The sequence below is a fragment of the Malurus melanocephalus genome, unplaced genomic scaffold, assembly GCF_030028575.1.
Source record: "Malurus melanocephalus ecotype Western Australia unplaced genomic scaffold, MMel_1.1 scaffold_403, whole genome shotgun sequence".
In the NCBI taxonomy this organism is placed as follows: Eukaryota; Metazoa; Chordata; class Aves; order Passeriformes; family Maluridae; genus Malurus; species Malurus melanocephalus.
This window is the reverse complement of record NW_026623635.1, coordinates 342,549-360,049: the sequence shown is the minus strand read 5'-3', so window position 1 is coordinate 360,049 and position 17,501 is coordinate 342,549. Positions and strand designations below refer to the sequence as shown.

At 43.4% G+C, this 17,501-nt stretch overlaps 1 protein-coding gene across 2 annotated transcripts in view; it reads left to right on the top strand.

The window, feature by feature from the left end:
* The window catches only part of ABCC3 (ATP binding cassette subfamily C member 3), a 46,084-nt gene that overhangs the window by 11,739 nt on the left and 16,844 nt on the right, over positions 1–17,501 (top strand). For both annotated transcript variants that reach the window (XM_057379363.1, XM_057379364.1), the window contains exons 2-12: positions 453–629; positions 1,437–1,562; positions 2,440–2,580; positions 4,253–4,378; positions 5,219–5,280; positions 6,443–6,574; positions 10,557–10,775; positions 13,103–13,280; positions 14,007–14,168; positions 15,114–15,206; positions 16,534–16,737. In XM_057379363.1, coding sequence (XP_057235346.1) covers positions 453–629; positions 1,437–1,562; positions 2,440–2,580; positions 4,253–4,378; positions 5,219–5,280; positions 6,443–6,574; positions 10,557–10,775; positions 13,103–13,280; positions 14,007–14,168; positions 15,114–15,206; positions 16,534–16,737 — 1,620 coding nt within the window. The remainder of the gene's footprint in view (positions 1–452; positions 630–1,436; positions 1,563–2,439; positions 2,581–4,252; positions 4,379–5,218; positions 5,281–6,442; positions 6,575–10,556; positions 10,776–13,102; positions 13,281–14,006; positions 14,169–15,113; positions 15,207–16,533; positions 16,738–17,501) is intronic.

The window sequence follows — 17,501 nt, the reverse complement described above, 5'->3', positions numbered from 1 at the left end:
CCAGGTCAGCRCGAGGTTGATCTAAATCTGATCATTTTCTCCAGTGCTGGACGAATTCTCAAGTGGAGGATTTTGCCTCAAGAGCTTTGTTTAGCAGAGGCACTCCAAGCTGGGAATGCCTGAGGAATATCGTGTTATCAGCACGTGTGACTGAGCCTCGGCAAAGACAGAAACATGAAAGGTTTGGCTGCTGCAAAATACAAATCCAGCTCTGGAATACAGGAGGGCAGAAATCTTTAATTTTTTTAGGTTCTGCCCAGTATTTATAGCTGCACTTAGCCCTTCCACTGTAGCAGATTGACCACAAGTGCTCAGGATGGGTATTTTGGGAAATCTTTCACTGGGGCCATGTGCTGACTCCATCGGGGTCTGGACACRRCTYYATCYAAGCAGATRTTCCCCTTGGCAGCACTCCTGCCTCTCTCCTAATGAATGTCTCATCCTTCTTCCAGGATTCAAACCTCACGATCCACACGGATAATCCAGACCTGACCCCGTGTTTCCAGAACACCATCCTGGCCTGGATCCCCAGCATTTACCTCTGGAGTGCTTTGCCCTTTTACCTCCTCTACCTGAAGCGCCACAAGCGGGGTTACATCGTTCTGTCCGTGCTGAGCAGGTTCAAAACGGTGAGAACTCCTCTAGAGTTCATTTTTATCAGTCCAGCAGCCAAGGAARTGCTGCAGTGGGGTTTAAACATAATTCCCTCTGATTTATTGTGTTCAAGAGCTTGCTCATAGGAATAAGCAGTGTACACATGGATTTCTGAGGAAGGAAATCCATCCGAGCTCACCTTTCTGGGTAGAGAGAGGAATTGATTGCTCTGCCTTGAGCAATCTCCCTGTGCTGCTTCACCCTTCCTTAAGGTTTAAACTGCTGAAAACTGCAAAACAAAGACCTCAAGGTAGGTCTGGTGGGAGTTTTATCTCACCGTGAAGGTGAGCACCAGAAGGGTTTTCTCAAGGCACTCTCCCCATGCCATAGCACTGGCATTTCATCTGCACCTTGTGTTTAAAAGGTGCCTGGTCTATAGGTGGCTGGGTCTGAGAAAAGCAAGGAAGACACTTTCCATAGGCCATTAGAGAAGTGGGATTATTCCTGGAGAAAAATACCAAACTTTTGCTTCAGGGCATGTCTGCCTTTGCTCCGGCTGCTGCCTGTGTTTCCAATCAAAACTGAAAAGAGGGAAAAAACCTGGCAAGTACATTAATCTTTCTGCTGGTTGTGATTGCAAATCCCTCCGAAAGCAGCTGAGATGAGATTTGGTTTGAGTGCAGTGGGACAGTTCATCAGGCTGCAGCTGATCAGCGCTGTTATGGTGTTTACACAGTTTTGTTTTGCAGGGAATCTGTGAATCAGAATGGGGTTTTTTTTAGCTCCCCGACCGCCCCTGGAGAGGAGTTTACCAAATGCTGTTTCTGTTTGCCTCCTCTCAGCTGTTTGGTGTCCTGCTGTGGTGTGTGAGCTGGGCAGATCTCTTCTACTCCTTCCACGAGCTCCTGCAGAACAGAACCCCTCCACCAGTTTATTTTGTGACTCCTCTGGTCGTTGGCATCACCGTGGTTYGTAGCTCTTTCTGTTCATTGTGGCCAATATGAATTAACTTTTTCTTAGGCAGGTGAAGGATGAAGAGCCCCTTTGCATTCATTGCCTTGTCCTGACCTCTTTTGACTGRATTATTAGTATTTGCATTACTGAAGCAAATTTTGTTACCGAAAAGGCCAGAGCCACAAATCTCTCTCTCTCGAGTAGATTCAGCTGTGTAAATTAAAATATTTATAATGGAGAGATTGTTCTGCCTCCCAGCCTGCTTTCACCTATTTCTCCAGTGTTGTCTGGAGAGAATTTGGGTATGACTTTGCCTAAACAGGGAGATAACAGCAGAGCATGGTTTRTGCATTGTTCAGTGTTGTATTGGACTTTGTGAAGCTGTGTCTGTTACCTGGTGTTTGTTCCTCCATTAAACAAAACAAGTTGGCTTTCCCTAGGATGACAAACAGGCTTGTGGTTGTTTTATGAAAAATAAAGCGGTAAAATTTGCCCATTAAGTTTTTTTTATTTCCTTGGTTAAATAGTTTTTTAAATCTCATTTTTTAGACATGTCATGATGGTCCACCTGGCCTGGAGAAACAGCAGCTCCTACATTTATTTAAAACTTTTGTAGCTAATATTTGGTTGTTCTCACCCTCGGTGCAAAGGCTTGAAAATGCAACTCTAGAGATGTGGGTCTGAAATTGGCAAAACAAATTATTTCAGAGTTATTTGCTGCTCAAAACCTGAGAGAGGTTTTGCCATTGACCTGTGTGAGGTCGTGGTGGGTTTGAGTTCAGAGAGGTCCTGGTGTCCTTCCAGTCCATGGTGGCTCTAAGAGTGAGAGTGGAGAGAGGGAGAGAAATGGGATGGGGTTGTGCTCATGTGCTCCTGTATTTACTTTCACAGCTTTTAGCCACTCTGCTGATCCAGTACGAAAGGCTGAGGGGAGTTCAGTCCTCTGGAGTGCTCATTATCTTCTGGTTCTTGTCTGTGCTCTGCGCCGTGGGGCCTTTCCGGTCAAAGATCATGACTACAGCAGCAGCACAGGTAACGAGCCAGCCTTGTTAGCACTTGGAGAGCAGGAAATGTGGCATCCACAGCGCTGGGAAAAGAATGAATCACCCCAGTTTGGAGGCAGATCTGAGCCCAGGTTTTGCCAGAGAGAAGGAGGAGCTTGGTCCTGTTGCCTCGACTCAGACCTGTGTAACTGGAAGGGAACTGGATTTCTCAGGCGGTGTCAAAAAGCAGATTTTTCTTAGCCCAGGGCTATGCTGGGAACCTGTTAGACATGAGAGAGCAATACCACCCCTGTGTTTATATGAACAGACTCCTGCCTTTTTTTTTTTTTTTTTCTCTGTCCCTTTTGCTTAAACAGGGATGGGTGGTAATTGCAGAGGGCACATTTTAATATATAAAGTTCCTTTTTTGCTTAGGCAGCTTGGCCACGTTGGGCAGCTCCACGGGTTTCCTTGTGTCAGWGCCTGATGTGCTGAGGGCAGCATTTTGGCTCTGCTGGGGCTGCAAATGGAGAACAGAAAGTTGGAGGGAGAGCAAAGAAACCTGGGCTGTTATGGCTCCTGTTTGAAAACACAGCAGGCTCTCCCACAGCAAGAAAACTTGTTAAGTTTTTCACAGAAACAAATTTCACTAAGTAGGGCAAGGCAGATTGCTCCAGTGATTAGATCATCAAAGGCTGGGAGAGAAAAAGAGCGCTTGGAAAACATTAAGGTGATTGCTTCTCCTCAGTGAAATCAGTGTTGATTCTGTTTGGTGATGTCTTGTTTTCATTCTTGCTTTTTTTTGTAATATTAGCAGCATTATGCTGTTAACAAGGATTTTCCTGTACCAGGCTGTTGTAAATATTCCAGCGGAGATTGAATTAAACCTTAAATGAGAGCCTGGGCAGAACTTTGTCAGATAATAGCTGCAATCTGCTGAGACCATTTCAAACACCACTTTAGAGGCAGCTTTAATAAGTAAAAATATTGGACTACCAATGTTTGAATCCATAATCATCTTGAAACTATGGGTGCAGAGCCTTAAAACAAGTCTGGGTAACATTTTTCCTCCTGTGGCTGCCCAGAACCAAATATTCCTTCTGTTGCACTTAAGGCTTTAACATTTTAAGTGAGCAATGAAGACATTCAGGRCGACATTAGGGCATGAAAGAGCTGGATAAAGGGCACATCCTCACAGCAAGAAGTYTTAGGTAAACTGCAGACTCATGATTAGGAAAGGAAATATCTCCAGAGCAGATGGAACTCTTGTTATGCAATGCAGTGGTTTTTCTGCAGCTTCTTCTGGAAAGTATTTAACACTCTCAGCTTGTCAGTGACAAGATGTTAAAGTAAAASGTTGTTCTCTGATCTGGGTTGACAATTCCTGTGCTTAAGACATGATCCTGCAAGAACCCCCAGAGGTAATTTAAAAGGATGTTATGTAGGCCTGATTCCAGAGGGTGTCTGCACGCAGGGAAGATGTATAAGCACTTTGAACTTGACATAATTTAATGAAAAGCTTGGAGATAAGCATGTTCTTAGGCACTTGTCAGGGTACGAGCATACTTTTGTGAAATAATTCCTGCTAGGAACTACTTTGCAGTATTCAGCTGTAGAGGAAAAAAGGAATTGCCAAAAGAAGCAGTGAAAAAAAGAGAGAGTATTGGGGAGCTTGGAAGTACAATCAAAACAACCATTTACGGTGTTTCTTTTCCCTCTAGGGCCATGTAAATGAAAGGTTCAGGTTTACCACGTTTTACATCTACTTTGCTTTGATAATCGTCGAGTTGATACTTTCCTGTTTTAAAGAGAAGCCTCCATTTTTTTCCCCTGCTAGTACAGATGCTGTAAGTATTTTTCACTTTGCTTTATTTGGATTTTACGGGCTATATGGTGTTTTGAGAGYTCCACTTAGAGTACTTGTCATTGAAAGCAGCTTTGGATTGTCATAGAGATGGCAGTTCTTAGTGACCCTCTTACAAAACATTGGGTWTGGAGAGTAATTTTGAGGTTTGGAGCCTTTTTCCATTATCTGTGCCATCAGAAATGGTTGGAAGCTGTGTGGTAAAAGCAGCTATTGTGCTTGCTGCTCCACAGCAGTGTAAATTACATTTATGAGCACTGAAGTGTAATATTAATTATTTCAAGAGGGGTTTTTTTGGTGGATATGGTGGTCTACTTGCTTAGCATTCATCTTGAGTTAGGGATAATCCAGGAGGTTTGTCTTAATAAATGAGTTCTATATGTGTTGAGAATAGATATGGAAAAACATTAATAACATAAGATATTAGTGGTGTCACAGGTTAAATTTCATCTCCAATTCATATAATAGTCTCTGTAATTGGATTTGTGTTTGAACCAAGCTGAGAGAGAAGTTGAGTTCATGTCTTAAAATGAACATCTCAGAAACTGCAGAGTGACATTTYACTTCATAGGTGTGATTTAAAGGCGGTAGAGGAAGCAATTTTTAGAGATAAAAGGAGTTCAGCGTGACATAGGAAATGAAAGAAATCAATTTTATGTCTCATTAGGACGTAGGTACATCGACACATGTAATGCACCCTATAATATACCAAAACTGATCAAACCAGACTGCTATCCTGTTAAAGTCATGGAAAATGTCTTGCTTTATTTATTTTGCGTTTTATTTATTTTGTTGTTTTTTTCTCCCCATAACTTCATTATAGAATCCATGTCCAGAGTTAAATTCAGGCTTCCTGTCAAGGCTGACGTTTTGGTGGTTTACAAGGTGAGTTTCTCTCTTCACACTGTTGGACAGCTGACAAACCCAAGCCCTGYCTGTGATCTGCACAGAGTGAGCAGCACAGAGATTTTTCCCTCTGTGAGTGGTTGATATTGGATGCTCTTTCATCCCCAGTGGTGTCAGCACTCGGAATATTTGCCTTTTTAGAAACACAGAGCCCCAAACTTTTTCCCTGCAGAGCAGTGGCAGCAACTGTGGCATGACAAATAGGATGTGCAGCCCGGCTGTGCTCAAAACATGCTGGAATAACCTGAACCAAGGTGTAACTCTGCTCCACAAGATTAATTTTGGCAGCCTTTCACCCAGCTGAGGGTGCATTTTGTTTCCTGGTGAGGTTCACGGGTGAATGCCTTTTCATAAGGACATTTTYGGTGCAGAAGGGAAGGTGAGCTGGGTTGTGTGTACAGATGATTGCCACCAGCCCAGGCTGCTGACAAAAGGAATGGGGATTAAAGATGCAAATTTGGGACTGGGCCTGCTGCTGCGTGGTGAGGAAGTGGAGCAGCTGTCAAAGGTYGTGTCAAGACCCAGTTTTTCCACAGTGGTTGGGATCTTCATTCTTCCACCCATGTAATTTTATTGTCCTGGTAACAGCCCTGTAAAGTTCTTTTTAGTSAGAGGGTGAGATCTTTCTAAACTTCCAGAATGTTCTGCTTCCCCATTGAGATTCTTGGCAGCTGTGATGTTTGTATCCCTTGACAAAATCCCCCTTAAGGCTGAGGAGCTGTAGTTTTCAGAGAAATCCCATTTTCCTTCAACTCCGGTGAGCTCCACTTTTGCATTTTGTTCACCTCTGACAGTTATTCGAGATAGACTTTATTAATTTCTATTCTAAAGCTTCACTGTTTCCATTTAACACCACAATTCCATCYAAATGCTTCTGGTAGTCGGTTTTCATTGTCCTATTTTTTTTTTTTTTCTGAAGTGGTGTTTTTTCAATAAAATACATGTAATCAGAAATACGTCATGCCCTTTCCTTAATTGCAAACATCAATAAAAGGAACAAAGGATGATAATTATTCTCCCATCTCCCTTTCTGTGGAGCATCTTCTTGCTTTTGTTAGCTTAATAGTCCTAGAGTTACTGGCAGTGCTTTAAATACTGTTTTCCAAACTGAAYTGGACTGTTTTTTTCCCCATATATGCAGCATGGCAATTCGTGGGTACAAAAGGCCCCTGGAAGAMAAAGATTTGTGGTCGCTGAACGAGGATGACACTTCCAAAACCATCGTGAGACAACTGAGCAAAGAGTGGGACCGAGAAAAAGCCGAGTGCAAGCAGTGAGTACGGGAACAAACAGCATCCATGAGTTTCTCACCCATGAAAATGATACTTCTTCAACCTTTCTGTGCTTAATAGTCGAATTTGATTATTTTAATGCATTGAAGCAGAGGAAAGCAGGAGCCCTGTGGGGTTCAGGCACCACCAACACGCTTTTTATGTGTTTGAAATCTCCGTGGGCAGGTGGTGCTGCTTCCCATGTGGGGAAGGGCTGGGGACGTGTGAGGAGAAGCTGTTGAGTTGGTTGGGTTTGGTRGAAAATGAACAACTTTTCACCACTGAGCTGGTGGTTGTCTTAAGTGTGTAATTGCATCCCTCCCGGGCATGTTGGAGCACAACTTCTGGGCACAAAACCCCAAAAGGAATCCCTCGTCATCTCCATCTTGAGTTTTTTGGCCCGGCAGTATTTTTAGCTTTAAGGATCTCAGCAGTGAGCAAGTCCTCACTTCCCAGCAGTGAAGATGGGAAACTCAAAATATGTGAAAAATCTGCCACTTTATTGCTGAGACCCTGTTCCTGTTGCCTAAAAAAATCAGCAGCAAAATTGTCATAATCTGTGATGGAAATGGGATGAGGGTCAGAATTTGCATGCAGTTACGTCCCTGCTGGAGAGGATTTCCTTCTTATTGCATGTTCTGTCCTAATCTGATCTGATCTTTAGAAATTATCTATTGTGCAACTATTTCCTTCTCCCACTGGTTGGTGTCCAAAATGTTTCCAAGCAAATAGATGTGATAATAGTGCATTTCAAATGAAAAATGTCAATAAGGAGGAGGCCCGCGCTTCCATTTCCTTTCATTGTGGAGATTTCTTCTCCATGTGGAGGCTTTCCTCTGTTCTCATCTGTGCATGCTCGTGCCAAATTGGAAAGACCCTATTATGTGATAATAYGAGGAGAGAGTTGTAATTTTCTTGGCAAGGCTAAATATGATGTGGAGAGCTGCACTTTGCAGCTGAAATTTGAAATATTTCCAGCACTAACACCAGCAGCTGTCCACTCATGCTCTRTGTGGATGTGTTATGGTTCTACTTCAGGCTTTACTTTTGGTGTTGTTTTTTTTTTTATTATTTTCTTAATGTCTCTGTTTTTATGGCATGGAATAACGTGCATTGTCTGGGTTCTGGTCTTTTTTTGCACAGACATAAATCTTATTCCCCCAGGCTGTTTTACAGTAAGAGCCCAGCCATCCTGCAGGAGTGCCTGGTGTCCAGGAAAACTYCTGCTAGGAAACCAGAAACCGTGCCTGGAGTTTTGTCAGGGGATTCATTGCATTTTGGAAATYATTCATACAAACCGGGGCCAGCTGGCAATGGGTTTAGCTCTAAGTTATGACTCGTATTTAGCTCAGGTAGAATTTTGTGGCAACTGTATTAATGATTCTAAGATGGGGAAAGGAGCAAAAACAAAGCAAATCAGTGTACTCCAGATTGCTGGGTTTCACAGAACTCTAAAAGCTCTGCTTATTCCTCAGTTATAAATAGGGATTCTCTATTACTTCATGTCAAATAATATTAGTGGTAGTTGCTCATGAGTCATTAATATTTTTTTYCCTTTTAACTCTCATTAAATCTGCCCTGAGCAAGCTTTTGTGACATTAAAAATGCTGTGTCAAGTTGTACACATACTGAAAGGGTCGTGAAAAGTATTTTCGTTGTACATGTAGTAATTTCTTTTAAAAAACTTAATCAGTTGCAGCTCTGACATAGCTAAAGCTTTACACTTGTTTTTTGGTAATGATTATCACATTTCTGTTGTTCCTAAACCTTTTTTTGSTTCACAGCTGTCTTGTGAGTTACTGCTAAATAATTGCTAAAAATAAATTTGTTTTTAATGAGTTACAGGACAGACCAGTGTGGATTTGAACTGTTATTATAGATAATAAAGCACGCAAGGAGTATTTTTTTCCTTTCTTCTCCTCTCTGTGCTTGTATGGCTGAAGCTCCTACTCAGTTTACTGATATTTTTTTCTGAGAGAGTTAGAGCTCTGCTGGATGGAGAAGAGAGCTGGAATGCATTTTCCCCTCAAAATTTTGAGCTAGCTTCTGATTTTAGAGACTTGCCCTATGAAGACATACTGAAAACGCMGGGCCTTGTCAGCACCACTGAGACACTGAGCTGTTTTCCCATGAGATAAATCAGCACCTATCCCCTGCCCTGCTGTAAATATTGGCACCCAGACACGCTCAAAAGCTGGGTGTGAGCAGTCCCACACGCTGCTGAAAACCTGACCTCACCTAACTACGTGRGGTAAACACTCAAAGTGCATTTTCTCCCTCTGGGACTCTTAGCTGCARGAGAACCATTGCTCTGCTGTTAGCTCAGTGCAATAAACATTTTTAATAGCACAAAGCCAGGGGCGAGCAGTTCTTGTTTCTTCAAATCCTTCAATGGAGTTTTAACAGTCTGGTTGCCAGAAAAACAGGGCTTTGCTCGTAAAACTCTCCAGGTTTGATCAGGAAGACAAAGACAACGCTGTTTGTTTTGTCTGGGGTGGAGGGAAAATAAATTTGTCCGGTTTGGGTTCTCCCCCTGCCCTCAAACTTTATTGCAAMGGCATTGGGGATTTTCAAATGGCTTTTTCTGAGAGGATGTAGACAAGCTTTTTCGTGTGGACTGTTAGCCATGGTGATCACAGTGACTGCTTGCAGGCTGTTGGAATTATTGGATTCTGCAGCCAGCCAGCTCCAAAAAATCCACACAGTCTTTATGAAAAATCATAAATTCAACCTCACTTGGTAGTACTTACAAGTTATTTTTCAAATGCCTTCTGGTAAGTCTTCACTCTTTCTAGGGTGGCTTTTCCATCTGTTTTTTCTTGTAAAGCTTATGTGCCCCAGACTAATTTCCTTCTCCCTGCTCCACCTGGACTCAACTTTCCTGTCTGACATTCAGGAAATTGTTCTCCAGTCCCACAGCCCCCAGGAAACAACAGCAATTTGATATTTGCTGGCAGAAAGGTTGCCAGGCTGATGTTTGAGAGCGTTTCATGGAGGAAATAATTTCCCAGAGCCCACACCCTTTGTTGATGGGCAACAGAARTCAGGCACCTAAACCCCAAAGGGGCTTCTACAAAACCCACCTGGAGCCCCAGAGAGCATTTTGGGCATATTTGGCCCGTTTTTCGTCAGTCAGTCTGAAAGAATATGTGCAAGAGTCACTTCGTTAGTTGATTTGGCAGAGGGAGAGAAGGAAAAGTAAAAAAGGAATCACGGAATCTTGGAGTCATTAAGGTTGGGGAAAAACCCCTACAATTATTGAGTCCAATGATTAAAGAAATGGGTGCAAACAGGGTTTAAATGCTTAAATTGAGTGAAAACTAAGTGAAATTTAGGCAACTGAGTGAAATTTAGGCACCGAAACCCAAGGTTTCTCTCCTGGAAGTATCTGAGCAGCTGTTGTCCATGTCTTGGAGATGGCTCAGCTTTGGAGATGCCGTGGTTTGTACTTAATTTCAGGTTTCCAGGGATGCAAAACTTTGTGTTTTGAGTGGGCTGTGGCTGTTTCAGTGCCTGTCTCCTCAAAGGGGTTCAGCTGTGTGATCAACAGGGGTAAAGGTTTAGCACAGCCCTGACTGAACAGCAAACACAGGTTCAGGAGTGGGTGAGGCTGCCTCGTGTGGGATGTCCAGCACCTCTTGGAGGATTCTTGTACAGAAAATTGGAGATCCAAGGCCAGCTTTGTCCTCTAAGAAAGTCAACCCTTCCTCTCCTCCTCCTTTGGGCCACATTCTCATCCCATGGTGGTTGATTTTGTGGCTGGTGGAGTGCACCCCATAAAATCTGCAGATGGGAAGAAAACAAGGTTCAATGGCACAAGAGTGGCTGATCCTGAGCACACCTTGATGGTGTCAGAAGTCTTGCTGTTGGTCAGCAGCAGAGCAGAGGAGGAGCAGATTTTGGGGTGTTCCTGCAGTGCTGTTCACACAGGGCAGTGCCATCCTCCTTGTCACTCATCTCCTGTCCCTCATTTCGTTTCCCCAGGAAAGAGGACGTGTCATACATGAAGAAATCGAACCATATGCTGAATCATGTTGGTGACAGCCCGGAGGAAGCAGAAGTTCTGATCAGAGACAAAAAGCACAACARGAAACCTTCCTTTCTCAAGGCTTTGCTGAGAACCTTTGGGCCCTACTTCTTAATTGGCTCCTTCTTCAAGCTGATCCAGGACCTCCTGTCTTTTGTCAACCCTCAGTTGTTAAGGTGGGTTTGCTCCGTGCGTGGTTTCTGTGTGCAGTCCGAGGTTTGGCTTTGGCACGGGGTGTTTGTTTTTGAAATGCTGAGCTGATTTCCCTCCTGGTGCCATGTGTGTGTGTGTGTGCTCCCTCACCTTCCCCCTGCAATGCCCCGAGACAGGAGCTCTTTGTTGGACTGGCTGTGAATTGAACAAGTTTCACTGAAATTCACCATTTGGAAATGATCCATCACCAGTGGGCAGCTTTATTACDAATGACCTGTCGCTCTGTGCTGCAGTCCAAAGCAATTTCTGCCCATTTCTAAAGGATTGGCTTTAGTGGAATCCAAGCAAAATGCTGGTGGCTGCATCCAGTGGTGCCTGGACATCTGATACCTTCATGTGTGGATGCTGGTGGCAGCTGTGGCGTGGTTTGATGTGTAAATGAGGTGTGATGCTGAAGTTTGTGGGGCCCTGGCCACGCTGCTSTCATCTGGGAAAGGTTTTGGATCATTTTGATGAGTCCATGTGCTCTTGGTTGTGCTCAGCAATGAGAATGAGAGAGGAGCGTTTGCAGGTGAATTTCTGTGTGAAAGAAAATGATGGTCCTGTTAAAAAAAAAAGAAAAAAAAACCCAAAAACGACAACAAAAAAAAACAAACCTAAAAAAAACCAAAAAAAACCCCAAAAAAAACCAAAAAAAAAGAGACAGAGGTAATGCCACAAGTAGTCCTGTCCTCAAATTCTCTTTGTATGACGAGCACCTCTACCTCCCATCCCCAAGGGGCCAGTTGCTCAGCCTGATCCACAAAGGAATTTGCACCTTCCCCACATTTTTTTCTCTATTATGCTTAAAGCAAGGAATTCACCRGATAATCATTAACTAGGGAGAAAGTAACAGTGGAATTACCAACACTTCTATCAAACAATTATTAATGGGAAAGCACATAGTCCTGTTAATGCACGAGAGAGGAATAGAGGCCACAGGTGGATGTGGGGAAAGGGAGAGGAGAAAGCTCTGCTCCTGTTTGAGTATCTCCTAAAATATCCAGTGTTCTGAGATCATGTTGTTCTGTGGGTGGTTTGTGACATACCCAGAAATCTGCTAAAAAGAGGGTCTGACCCAGTATGGTGACATTTAATAGCTGACAGTCTGTCTTCTCCCAGCACCCCTGGTGAAGAGGAGGCTGCTGGCTGCCTCCTGAGAACACATTAACTGTAACCTATTCTGGGAATTTCTCAAATTTGCATAAATTCCTGAGTACATTGTCAGTGATTTCTCAAGGCGTATTATGGGGAGTTTCTTCTCAAGTCTAAATCCCTGCAGGCTGGGAAAATGCCCCTTTAATGGTAAAGGGAAGATGAAAAAGCCATGGCAGWCTGGCAGGCTGCATCTAGGATGGTTTTGTGTTTCTAAATGGATTGGTGGATCCCTGGGACTTCCAGGAAGAGGTTTTCCTGAAGCTGTTCACTTGCAGCATGAATGAATGGAGCAGAAATAAAATCTCTCTGGACTAGAAGAAGAAAAATGGTGTAGCAACCTCATGATTCTACCACAAGGCTTTGCTTGCCTGATTTGTAGTTTCCAGGTGCATTTTTCTGCTGCTGGTTGTTTGAACCATGGAGGCAAAACACTGCACCTCCCCTATTTTGAAAATCCAACACTCTGATCAGTAGGCTGAGTCACAAATGTGGCTTTTGAGGGCACGGGGCACTGCCATGTGTCACTCTGTGTGTTTGCTGTGTCACTGAGCAGCTCTGGCAGCGACAGCAGCTGTGAGGAGTAGGAGAGGGCTTGTCAATAAAAGATGCTATAGCCAGCTTAATGGAACCATTTTACACAAAAATAGTAGGAGTGAAGAACGCCTTATGCATCCATCCAGGAGGATGTCTTTTAATTTAGTTTTTTTTGTGGGAAAACACCCCCGGCAGAAGCACTCAGGCTGCTTGAGGAGGATTTGGGTAAGAAGCTGGTTTTGCCTGCTCTGCTGCACTGCCCTACTCTGTCCCATCATTCACMTCCTGCCCTGGGGGGCTGCCTGGCAAAGCTCAGACAGTGAATCGTGTGTTTAAACCCTGAATCTCTGAGAAAACCAAGAGTTTCTCTTCATATTTCATTTTCAGGCTCATTTACAAATGGGCTTTCTCACTGGCAGAGGCGAAGGTTTTGCTGTTGGATCTTTGCAACCATAACTCAGCCTGTGTCCTGGGGAGCTGTTTGCTTTTTGTGGTTAGGGGGAGGATGTGGCAGGATGCTGTAGTTGGGAGAAGCTGTGTTATGTCCCATTACATTTGCTGRATGTTCTTAAATTTTTGTTTCTTTTTCATTTTCCTTCCCTAATCCGCTGACGAACAGTGTGTTAATTGGCTTCATTAAGARCAAAGATGCCCCAGCCTGGTGGGGGTTTCTGATTGCAGCTCTGATGTTTGTCTGTGCTGTGCTGCAGACACTCATCCTTCACCAGCACTTCCAGTACTGCATCGTCACTGGGATGAGGCTGAGGACTGGGATCACCGGGGTCATATACAGGAAGGTAAGGCTGGAAGCGTTTTTTGGGCTGGAACACCAATGTACAGCCAGGCAAACAGCCCCAGTTCTTACATATTTAGAGAAAATTACGTGTAGTCTCCTGGAGTATAAAAGATTGGTGTTCTGGTGAGTTTTTAGGAGTACCTTTGTCATACTTTACAGATTGTTCTGGTGATCAGTCCTGGGATTTGGGTGTACTGGTAGGTTACCAAACATCCCACCAGCAAGTACTGGTTCACTTTAAATGCTGAAAGAGGAGAGATTTTGATTAGATATAAGGAGGAAATTCCTCCTTGTGAGGGTGGAGAGGCCCTGGCACAGGGTGCCCAGAGAAGCTGTGGCTGCTCCATCCCTGRGAGTGTCCAAAGCCAGGTTGGATGGGGCTTGGARCAACCTGGGAGAGTGGAAGRTGTCCCTGCCYRTGGCAGKGTGGTGGAGCTGGATGATCTCAAAGGTTCCTTCCARCCCAAACCATTCCATGATTTGGAAGAGGGMTCCATGAGTGGATTAGACCCAGTGAGGTTTTCTCCAGAGTGCTGCTGCACAGCTGGAGATGCTCATGAGCAAACCCATCCCATTTGGTCTCGTTATCTGGAGATTGGGAACAGCTGTAGGTGAACTATTTTATTGCTGCTGGAGAAGCCCATTCTGGGAGAGTGTGGTTTTGCTGTTAATGAGGTTTGCTCTCCCCCTGTACCGTGTGAGTACCTGAAGCTCTCTCCCGTGTCAGTCCTTAGCCATCACAAACTCGGCAAAGCGCTCGTCCACCGTTGGAGAAATTGTCAACCTGATGTCAGTGGATGCCCAGCGTTTCACAGACCTGATGACTTTCCTGAACATGTTGTGGTCTGCACCTCTCCAGATCTTTCTGGCTCTGTATTTCCTCTGGCAGGTACAGGCATTGTCATGTTTTTTCTACAATTCATCTAAATGTTGTGCAACCTTTTTCTTTTTTCTTTTTTTTTTTTTAATTTGTCAATTTGACCCACCACTAAATTTTTTAACAAACTGTAAGTGTTCTGTCCTGTGGTAAAATAGTTTTTACTGCTGTAAAGCCTCAGTTAGTGTCTTAATTATTTTGTTGAGCTGATAGGCAAGATGGGCATTTGAAACAGAACATTTCCTTTGTCTTTGCCCTGTCCTTGCTGTACTTTGATGGGCTCTGTCTTGGACTCTTGTTCCCAATCATTGATACAAATCAGAGCTTGAGGGAAATGGTTTAGAGAGCAAACAAAACAAAAACCTGGACACAGGAAATTCCAGCTGTGTGTAGAGGTTATATCCTGCAACATAAAGAAGTTTTGTGCAAATCAGTGTGAAACAAATCTCACCTGCATTAACCATAATTTTTCCTTTGCTACAGTGACGTTGTCTCCTGGTTTATTCCAGGCCCAGCTTGAGCACTGCCTTTCAGACATAAAATGTTTCTGTGCAATTAATGTATTTTACTGCATTAAGCAGTAGCACCAACTTAACCATATTGATTTGGGCTCAAAAGCCAGAAAATTGCAGCAGCTTTGAGTTACTGCTCTGCTGGAAGCTGAGCTCTGCCAGCAGTTTGTATGCTTGTACTCACACTGAGGGTACTGGGTTAATTCAGAAATTGCAGTTCCCTTGGTCACACAAAAATCACCAGTAGTAGCATAATAACAATTCAAAGCAGTTCCRGTCTTGTTTTTCTGTCTATCTTCACAGTTTTTTGTGGAATTACAGCATCTCACTGGCAGAAGCTCAACTTGTCAACATTGATTTCTGTTYCCATCATCTACTGTTGTTTTCATTTTGGCTACAGGGAAGACTGGGATACAACAACTTACTCTTTTCTTTTTAAATCAAGACTTTAGGGCCTTCTGTGCTGGCTGGAGTTGCTGTGATGGTCTTGCTCATCCCGTTTAACTCGGCAATAGCAATAAAAACCAGAGCGTTCCAGGTAAGGTACCAGTGGAGGAGGAGATGTTATTTGAATTGGCAGCTGGGCTGTGAGAAATGAAGACGGTAGGGGTTGTTAATAAGGTGCCATTTGCAATAATTTACCTATGAGTAAGAATGCTCTGATGTATTTAATAACTGTATCCTCTTAGGCAGCTTTTTCACAGTGAATTGAGTTTAAGGGAAAGGTGGGGCATTGAGCCAGCGGCTCCTTCATACCCCTGGAGGAGCTTTTGGGATTAGCAAGAGGTTTCTTTCTCTCCAGATCCCTTCACCTGGTATCTCCCTCTAGGAGTATCAAGAGAAAAGGCAAATAAATGCTGTTCTTTGAGCTGCAAATGAATGTTTTCAGAGGTGGCAGCTCAAACCTGACAGTTTGAGTTTTATTCTAATAGCCAGTGTTGATGTTCACTGCTGCTGAGCTGGGCCATATTTCATTTATTATCTTAAGGTAAAATGATCCTTTATTCCTTTCTTTGTAGTGTTAGTTGTCTCTAGTCAGGGAAAGCTGAGAAAATACCAATATAACAGTGCCCTCTGGCTTTGTGCAAGGAAAAAAAAAATCTAATAAATGGCTTGTGCTATGCAGCCTATCAGACTGTTTGGAAGATTTAAATTTAAAAAAAATTAAAAGTCAATCTGTTGGTGTGTAAAAAAGGTAAGAGTTGGAAAATGAATATAAATTATGACATTTAAGCACAGCCTTAGTAACAGAGTGCTATTATTAYATGCCTTAAAGAGACACACAGGCTTTCCTTTAAATCTCTTGGATGCTGACATGTTAGTAGTAAAATTCCTTTTTTCCCTTGCCCATTATGAGATGCTCAGAGCTGCATAATTTGCTGTGCATGTGAATTTTGCCTATAAATATGAAACGGAATGTTTTTATTTTAATAACTGAATGGAGTGCTGTATTCTAATACATAGGAAAAATAAAACCCAAAACCCTAGGAGCAACCACAAGGGATAAGAAATACAACTTGTGCAAACAAGGGGGGAAAAAAAATCTGAAGAACTCAAAGGAAGTGGTAGGGTAGTATTTTTGTGAAGTGCCTGAATTTTGTGAAGTGTTCTTTAAGCCTTGATGAGTGAAGAGGAGTGGAAAGCTTCTGCTTTCTGCTTTCCAGGCATTTCCTTTGATTCCTGGTGCCTTTGGAGGCGCTGRCTTGCACAACAAGCTGATAACAGCCTGGCTTTCTGTCATTACCTTTTGCACTCTCCTTGGAAACAGCCCCAGGGCCACCACAGCTGAGAGAGGAGTGTTGCAAGCTCTCCTCTCGTCCTGGCTGTGACTTTCTGTGTGTCTCCTGTGTTTTCCAACATCCCAGGTGGAGCAGATGCGCTACAAAGACTCGCGCATCAAACTGATGAACGAGATCCTGGGCGGCATCAAGGTGCTGAAGCTGTACGCTTGGGAGCCCTCCTTCTCAGAAAAGGTGCTGGAGATTCGGAAAAACGAGCTGAGAGTTCTGAAAAAATCCGCCTATCTCAACTCTCTGTCCACCTTCGCCTGGATCAGCGCCCCGTTCCTGGTAAATTGAATTTTCATGGCTCTCTTAAGCTGCACAAGTGCACCCTCGAAGGATAAGTCTGAGGCTTTCCTTGATAATGTACGTAGGAATAAAATGTAAATACTTTCTGAAGAAAATTATTCGCATGCTTTGAATCAGAGTTCTCGAGAGCCCTTTTTGTTAATCGGTATTAAAGTATTTTGTGATAAAACCTGCCAGTGGAAGCTGGGAGTAGCTGTCACGGGAGAATTTCCAACCACTTCAAAGTACTTCCCGTAACAAATTGAAACGAGAATTTGAAACCTYGGAGAGGATCTGTGAATAGCAGAAATAGCAAAAGAAACTTTAATTGAGTCAGTCAGGACAACGTCTGTCTTTAGCTCCCGTTTCTACCTTCRTGTTACAGTGCTCTGCTTGTTTTAGTGAGAGAGGGAGTTGTTAAATTATTCTACAACCTAAAAAAGAGATTGATTTAATGTGAAAACTAAAGCCCAGATGATACATTGCCAGCTCTGAAATGCTTTTTCCKCAATTTTGTCTTTTCCTCTATTTTCCACTTCGTTGGACTGAGATCCCTTTAGCAGAAAGGGTTTTGGTGAATAAAGCCATTCAGATAAATCCTTGGTCAAAACTATTCCCAGCCAGCTTTTCTCGAGATCAAAGGCCCAGMCCTGCAGGAATGATCTGAGCCTCCYCGAGGTCCTGCCCCTTTCATGGTTCCCTAAAGTCACTTCATTTCCTTCAGTGCACATTCCCRTTCCTGCTCACTTTGAATTTGCTGCACA